This window comes from Athene cunicularia (genome assembly GCF_003259725.1).
Source record: "Athene cunicularia isolate RWA chromosome 15 unlocalized genomic scaffold, athCun1 chr15_part1, whole genome shotgun sequence".
In the NCBI taxonomy this organism is placed as follows: domain Eukaryota; kingdom Metazoa; phylum Chordata; class Aves; order Strigiformes; family Strigidae; genus Athene; species Athene cunicularia.
In genome coordinates this window covers 4,741,576-4,750,614 of record NW_020799121.1, presented here as the reverse complement: position 1 = coordinate 4,750,614, position 9,039 = coordinate 4,741,576, and the positions used below count along the sequence as shown (strand labels likewise).

General features: G+C 36.5%; 1 protein-coding gene across 1 annotated transcript in view; it reads right to left on the bottom strand.

Annotated features, from left to right (window-relative positions):
• Window positions 1–340: 340 nt before the first annotated feature.
• YWHAH (tyrosine 3-monooxygenase/tryptophan 5-monooxygenase activation protein eta) overlaps window positions 341–9,039 on the bottom strand; it is a 9,426-nt gene continuing 727 nt past the window's right edge. Inside the window, exon 2 of the mRNA XM_026859936.1 lies at window positions 341–1,771. Within this exon, the coding sequence (XP_026715737.1) occupies window positions 1,115–1,771 (657 nt within the window). The 3' untranslated portion in view covers window positions 341–1,114. The remainder of the gene's footprint in view (window positions 1,772–9,039) is intronic.

Below are 9,039 nucleotides of genomic sequence, written 5' to 3'. Positions count from 1 at the left end.
GCACAAAAATTAATGTTCTTTACAATTTTTCAGCTCCTGAGCAGAATTGCATTACAGCTGCTCTACTAAGAAAATAACTAAATATACCACCTTTGGTGGAAACTCCGTGTTAACACAGGTGAGCAATATCACATCTAGATGGCTGTAGGTGGTGGGGGGAGGGAGGAGTGTATGTGTGGTTTGGGTTTTTTCCTTCTTTTCAGCATACTGGGTTATTTTGCTTGTTTGTTTAGCATGTGATAAAATTTCTCCTCAAACTTATGATTAATATATATTTTAACCCATCAGTGATGTTAGGTAACTCAATCTCTGCTCTGAACAAAAGACAGGACAGCTTATGTAGAGATAACATCCCCGAAGCAGCATTTTATTTTATTCATTTAATTCCAAAACATTTAATTTAGAAGTCTGGCATCTCAGTCATCCATCTTAACATGGGCTAATATTGACAAAGTGTTGTCAGAATACACAGACAACTAAACAGCCAAAGAGTTTACAAAAAATAAATTCATGATTCTTCAAAACAACTGCAAAAGGTTACAAGTATCAAAACTCTTAGGTAGATGCACTGCATTAAAAGAAACTGTGCACATAAGTTAGAGGCAAAAAACCAAATTGCTACTGAAACCTCACATTTCAAACAGTTTATTGTAAACTGATGAACAGGGTTGTCATTTCACATCAGCTTAACTGTTTTCATTGACTGAAAAAAATTTGGGGTGGCTAATTTATTTTGCATGCACAAAATGTACTGCTTAACAGAACTGTCAGCTCATTTCAAATGGAAAAAAAAATTTAACTGGACTCTAATCACTTTCCATTATTCTTTCCCATATTTTCCAATCAACAGGCAAACTAAAAATGCCTCATTTACTATGCATCTTTCTGCACTGCTCAAGTGCAACTAAGATAAATAGGGCCAATAAATCAATCAATCCATCAATGCCCACAAAGACTCATCTGAAACTGCTTCTTGATAAAGTGGACAGCAGATCTGAACAGCTGTACAATACAGATATGCTTAGCACTAGATATTTAGTGTGACTGTGGCAAGGAAATATTGGTGATGATGGGGATGGTGAAGTGGATGAAAGAGGGATTGAAGGAAAGCTTTCTAATTATTGCCCTCTCCTGCTTCTTCATCTTGCTGATCACTCGTCCACAGAGTGAGGTTATCTCGAAGCAACTGCATGATGAGAGTGGAGTCCTTGTAGGAATCCTCATTTAGTGTGTCCAGCTCTGCTATGGCATCATCAAAGGCTTGTTTGGCTAAAAGGCAGGCCTGCTCAGGAGCATTCTGGATTTCATAGTAGAACACTGAGAAATTGAGTGCCAGCCCAAGCCTAATTGGGTGAGTGGGCTGCATGTGCTCTTTGCTGATTTCAAAAGCCTCTTTATAGGCAGCTTCTGAGGCTTCCACAACACTGTTCTTCTTCTCTCCAGCAGCAACTTCTGCCAAATAGCGGTAGTAATCCCCTTTCATTTTCAGATAAAACACCTTGCTCTCATACTGGAAGTCATTGCAGTTCTTGATCAAGTATTTATCTAGGAGAGCCAAAACATCATTGCAGACTGTCTCAAGCTCCTTTTCTATCTTCTCCCTATAGGCTTTAACCTTCTCCAGCTTCTTCTCATTCCCATCTGCCATAGTCTTCTGCTCTATGCTGCTGATGACACGCCAGGAAGATCGTCTAGCTCCAACTACATTCTTGTAGGCTACAGACAGCAGGTTTCTATCCTCATTTGAGAGAGGCTCATTCAGCTCAGTTACCTGAAAATACAAACAAAGATCAAATTTAAAGGGTTTGTCTTAGAGAGTGCAAATTTCCTTCAATACTTCCATCATGAAGTGCAAGATTCGAAATTCCTTCTAGATCCCAAAATTCCTTCTAGACCGGAGTCAATTTGTAACGTTGAAAGTGGGTATTTAGAAGCTATTGCAAAGTACATTCACTGAATAAAAGTGAGTCAGGCTTGTGTAACAGAGAAGCATTCAGAGAAGGAAGGCTCGGGTTTTTTAGGAAGTCTGCCAGAAATATAATATGTAGACACCACACTTAATGATTCATTTAAATGTACCTAGAATACCAGTTTTATGAATCTGGAACACAGCACAGACACTGGAAACTGGTGCAGTTCTTGCATTTCTTTCCCCTGCTGCTTGCTTTCGTTCAACAGCAGAGATGGAAGCGCTGCAGTCATTATGCTTAAGCTCTGCATAGTACAAATGGAATTAGTGTTTCATAGTATCTTTCAGTCACTTAGTGAACAATTATACAACATAATACAGAAGTTATCCTGATTTCTGCTAACTCACGGCTACAGACAAATTTCAGGGATAGGACATGAAAGAACCTGCATAGAAATAAAACAGAAAACCAAGGGAAAAAAACATGATCAGCTCTAAATTCCTACTACACAAAGCTGAGACAGAAAAGGGATAATACTACTAATACTATATTTAGGCCTATTTCACTTGCTGTGTTAATTTAGGGAATAAAACCTATCAGACTTATAGTTGAAGTTGTTCTACTTTTGCAAATTTGCAAACAGGAAATTAAACTCACAGGAATTAAAATGAAAAACATAACTCCACTATTTTAAGCATACTGCATTAAAAGAAGTCACCAAATTTCTAAGGATATGTACTCCAGTGTGAAAGTAAACTTGTCCTTGCTTGGACACTGCTTATATAATTAACAATTTCCTTTCAAATGTGCATATTTACACTGCTTGACAGGGGCATCAGAATGTTCACAACTTTATACTATTCTGAGACTGCTGGTGTAGTCAGTGTACTATCCAATAAATGTGCACCTTTCCACATCTAAAAAATAATTTATATAAATTATAACTGTTACAGTAAGAGCTGACTTTCAAATTTAGGTTTTGTTCTTAAAATATTCTATGTCAATTAGTTTTATCTCCAAAATGCCTTTTCCCCACAGCTCAGGAACCCCAGCTCCCAAAAGACATTGTGCTGCCTGGCCTAATACAATAGAGACAACCTGCAGAGGGTAAAATGCACAGCAACCAACACTAATGACATCTTCGTAATCTTCTGCAGTTTCCAGTCAACATCCTCCCAACAATCCCTCCCTCAACAATCTCTACTATGACCCATTTGTGTCATCTTCTCTAGTAAAGACATTAACTCCCTCAAGATATAGAGGCTCAGTTAAAAGCTATTTATTCCTACAGTCTATTAGTATAGCACTTTTACAAAAATAAAATAAATCCACAAAGATTAATAATCACTTAGTCATTCCTGCACTGCTGGAGAACTTTGCTTGAGAGTTCATTGCAAGTTCTCACACACAGTGGTTGATCTAAAGGAGTCAGTAATGTTTTGCTAAAACTTAAACATCATTTAACCACACAAATGCTTTCCCACCCACCTGTCTTCATTATCTTTATAGTATTAAAAAAAAAAAAAAAAAAAAAAAAAATCTGTTACTATACTACTGGGCTATATTACCCACAAAAATAAAAACTGAGTATAGAAAAGTAGACAAGGCACAAAAATAACTGAGCATGGGACTTAGTGGGAGAGGACAATAGTAACAGAAATACCATCTCTAGGCTTTGCCATCCAGACTCCACATGAAAGAAATTAAATCTCCAAGACTGCAACTGCAGCTATTCTAATTCTTCACCTGATACATCTTCACCTCATCCTCCACTCACCGCCTCTGTTCCTTACCCTCAGCTAACTGCTACCTTCATGTTCACCCCTTTCCCTCTGCTTCAAACTAAGTAACAAAAAAAAAGCAGTAATCCTCAACCTTGTTATAATTTTTTCTACCTCCTTAAGGTGATTTCTTAAACTTTGTAATATAAATTTTTAGAAACAGATGTCTTCTGTGTATTCAAAACACCAAAACAGCATTTTTACAGTACGTAACAAATGCCCTGGGAACCATCAAAAAACTTTTGAGTATTACCTGAATTTTTACTGTGCTATACAGCTAGTGTATTTAGTTTAGGAGAGATAAATTAATCAGTGTTTTTTTTCCAGTCGATTGTCTCACTTCCATTTTTAATTGCAGAAGATGCATCACAACACCCACCCTGAGAAAGCTGATTTATAAAGCCCACTTGCACAGGAGCCATTGCAATCGCAGATAACCTACACCTGAAAAGCCTTCTGACCTTCCCTAACCACAACCAAAATTCAGTGCAAGTGACAATAAGCAGCATATTTGCAGAGATTTCTGAAGATCACATTAATAGAGGAAGGATCTTGTGAAATCAAGCATGAACTCTGCTAATCTTTGCTGGTCTTTACTCAACATTCAGTATTAGAAGTAGGTCTATAGTACAATCTTTAAAATGCAGTGTAACTTTTGGAAGCATCTTCCTACTATATTTAGACTAAACCTAAACTGGCTAGCTGTTGCATCAGTTTGGGCCGAGTAAATTTGCTAACTATCAGTAAGTACCAGACTAACAGAACTTATCCTGACATAGCAAGATTGAGGAATAGCAGGGAATACTCAAGATACATTCACACAGAGCACAACACACACACACCAAAAAAAAAAAAAAAAAAAAAAAAAAAAAGAGAGAGAGAGAGAGAGAGAGAGAGAGAAAAGCCATCTCTCAGGACTAATTGTAGAACAAGAATGTTAACTTCTTAACCAAAATACAAAAATATCTAAGATAAGACCAACAGACTTAATTAAGGGATTATTCCAGATCCTCACTAGACTGCGGTATAATTTAATTCCCAAGACTAACTTAAACTCACCTTGAAACCATACCTTAAAGTAAAAAGGAAAAATTGACCAAGCAGCTAATTCAACATGCTTAGGAAATGTTTACTAGCTTTAAGATGCATCAGAAGTTACTGATGTAATCTTGGATAATCAGCAACTACCATCAACTCAATTATTCCCTATCCTAGCTAAAAAATGCTGATACTCTATGTAGATATACCTCAAAAACACATCTACCTCCCTGGTATAACAGCTATACTGCAAGAAACTAGACACAAAGAAAAGCATGTGACCTTTATGGAGCTGTCAGTTGTTTTATCTATTTCTGATACATTAGCAAAGTAGCTAAGAACAGATGCTTCTCTTCACATGTGGGGATGATATACAGGAAAAGAAAAATTTCTTTCAGCATTTTATGTTATTTCCTTCTCTTCCATTCTACCTGTAACCTTTCTTTAATAGAAAAATCTTGGACTGCAATAATTTGCTTTTACATGTTAGACACAGACATACTTTCTTATAATGGCCATTAGGGAAGTCTTAAAAGATGAAAAGCCATTTGTAGTATAACTTCAGAATAGTATTTACTTACTATAGATTACACTATACTTTCCTTATACAAACACACTTCTCTCCCCTCCCACCTAAATTTGGGGTTATGTTCAGTCCTGAGCCAGACGATGCAGTGGAACACACAGGCTATGATATGCTAGCAGTTTTCATTCAGACTCACTGTCTGCTTTTTGTAGTGAGAATACAGTGTAAATCATTTATTTCTATCATACTTACAGATATCTCTACATACTTATTCCTCCTTTGCTTTACACCCACAATGTTCTTTCATAGGTTACTGGGAAAAAAAAGTGAGTATGTAAAAGGAATCCCAGCTATAACCCTGGAATTCCTAACTACACATGCTGATGAGTGTGACAGTACTGTATCAGCTCAGAAATTACTGCCATGTGTGCGATCCCACATAGGCCATACCAAGCTGAGTTACTTTCGCATGGAAAACACACCAAAGTGAAGGTTCCACAGACAGATCTATGATGCTCTGACGGATTATTTAGTAGAATTTGACCGAGGACAACCAAATGTATGTGATTATATTTCTGTTTTGTTAGCCAGAGGATATAAGTTACAGCTAGAGCCAGTTCTTAACAAGATGTTGTAAAAAATGACTATACCTGAGCCAGTATAAGTCAGGTTTAATTATTAAAACTCTACTGATACAAACTTATACTGTCCATAATTTCTAAACAAATAGAAACCAGACTAATGAATTTAAACAAGATCAGTTTCCTGCATCAAGTTGCTTCAGTGTTTTGTATCAAGGATTGGCAGTCCTATAGCTCGATTTACTGTACAAAACCCAGTAAGGAAGTAAACTCACAGCAGGGGAGGACATTGTTTACATTAAAGGCATCTCATTCCCCCTCTTACACACACATACTTCATTAACACAAAATCAGACACTGATGTGAAAAACTCAGTGATGCAATACTAAAAATATGGAACATCCCAAACGTTTAATCCCATTTATCCACACAGATAAAGCCTATAAATTAAACTAGAACCTCAAGTTATTTTGCTTAAAAAAATTTTAGATCATTCCAAGACTTAAATTTATTTCACACGACTAATGCTAATATTATACATCTCATAACTCAGATTCATCTTACCAGTTTAAAGGTGTATATGACTTTCTACCCACCGTGTAACCATACTCAAAAAGCAACATAAATCAGTAGAGGTCCTGAGCACTACGTATTAGGATTAATACTGTCTGGAATACTAAGGGTTTATACATCTAAAATGTTTAACTATTTCTGGAATGATCTAAACCCAAAGGTACCCAATGCTGTATTCAAGATGCTAGGGTATCTGTTCTATCAAGTAAGAACCTTTAAAATTTACACCAGAAGCGCATCTTTCCCCAGTGTGTCAAGAAGTAATTTTTTACCTACCGTGTAGGGTTATCTCAAATAGTTGGAATCCTGGAGCAGCATTTAATACAATGAGAATGACACACCCCTTGGAAGAATGCCATTTAGTAAAGGCACATTTATATATGATTGTATTTTCTATTAAAATAATTTGGCTGGAAAAAAGTAAACTAAACTCATTAATTTATAACAGCAAACTAAGTGAAAGTTAAGTTTCTTCTCCTGCCTACACATTGTAAGCCAAAATATTAGAATTCTTTTACGAAAAAAGTTTAACAGCAACAACAAAAAATGTATTATTGAGCAGTTAAGATAAAACTACTTCATCTGGCTTTTCTTTAAAAGAAGGAACCAATAGGACTGAAAAATAAGTGTTTCTCCAGCTTGATGACAACTGAAATGGCAGTCTTGTCATACCTTTTTTTTTTTTTTTTTTTTTCATAATCATGCAAACAGACTTTGTTACCTTGTTTTTAGGAGTAGCTCTCAGGCTGTCGGCTATACTGTGTATTGTGTAAGTGTGGTGATAAATATCTAGAACTGAAATTAATAATTCAGAGATCTTTTTACATTGGAAGCACACTACTTTCATATAGCACTTAAAAAACCATCAGACATGTTATATTCAGATATTTTACAAAAATTTTTAAAATAAACTTTTCAAATCATGATATCCTGCATTGAGAATAGATTTCTAAGTTAGAACACTGATTTCCTGTTGAAGCAAGTCTGACATCTCTGGAGTGCAAGATTATTTGAATATTATTCTATATGGATAAAAAACTCCTCTTAATAGCAGTTATTTACAATCACTGAAATAGAAGGAAATATTAGCTGTGTAAGAAGACACAGCCCACATTTCACAGGAGCTTATGTTCAGACCTACAAAATCATCTTCAAACACTGAAGAGCATTCTGGAAATTACCATGTTCGAGTGAACACCTGTAATTGAAAGCCAAGTAACCAACAGCTGCTACATTATAGGCATGCAACATATATGAACAGCTTAAAGAAACTGTTGCCTTTTAAATTCAGCTTTACTTTTTGTATTTGTAAAGTATCTATAATGTAATGTTTCATAAATGCTTAAGACTCAGCTCACTGACAAAGTGTTCTCAAGCTCCCAATTACAGCAGCTCATCATTATACAACTCACTTGAGAGCAAAAGCAGCATGACAGAGCAGAATACCATGACTCAAGATGAATTACATAGTAATTAGGACAGTCTAAAAAGACAACTGAACATACACACTAGTTATATGTACTTTATTTACATATTTCTGGATGCACAGCAACTGCATTTAGTTTGTTCCACGTATGTTCAGAGCGCCATGCATATACTATAGGTCAGTGATATCTGGAAAAATAGAGTCTACGAACTACAATTAGAAATACTCTTCTAGAGCAGCAGTGGATTTTAGTGATTTCTCCATTTCATCTGTTAGAATTAGCAACTATCAGATTAAAGAGATAAAGAGAGCTGTTACTACTACATATGTATCAAGAATTCTAGTGATATGATTAAAATACAGCTTATTTTAATGCCTAGTGCCTCTGATATTGAGATACCCAGAACTATTGCTGCTTTAGAACTGGATTGGTCATAGTGTTTATTATGACACAATTGCAAACATGAACAAGAGCAGCAAAATGTGTCATCTTACTGCCCTCGTTTAAGGGAGGCGACATACATCACAGCCCTCAAATGAGGCTAAATGGATTGATTCTTAGAACAGAAATGTGAACTCCATCTGAAGTTGCTCTTTCAAACTAAAATCATCTTGTGTCTTTAAACAGCAGTACTCTCAAGGGAAATTTGATTCCTCTTGGGGCCTCTGGTGTTCACAAAGGACAGATCAGCAAGAACAAACCAATTGTAATCAGATACAGCAAAAACACTGCTAAGCATTTACCGGCATTAACATTACCCTTAACAGTCAGATTATACGAATACTTTGTTTTTAAAAGAAGGGACTAGACATATAAGTTTGATCATTCTGCAATTTTATTATGTATCAGTACAGACAGGTCAGTACAAGTAATGGTCATTGCTTGGTTCTGAAAGCAGCCGAGCCGCGACTGTAACTTATTGTTTAAGCACATGTCAGTATTCAACTGGGCAAGGAAGGCACTGAGAGTTTGTTACCCTACAAAGAAGAGGCAAAAAGGCAACGTTAAAGCTTGGGAAACGCTCTCTGTGCACTGGGTAGCTGTTATACCCGGATGCAACTCCTGTACCATCTTTGAGTCAGAGTCCTGGTGGCTGTGGGTGAGGCCTCTATTCGTGCCTTTTATCGCGAGGCAAAGGAAACGTCTAGAAAAGGGGCTCCTGCGCCGCTTCCCCAGACACCCCCCGCCGCAGCGGCCACCCCA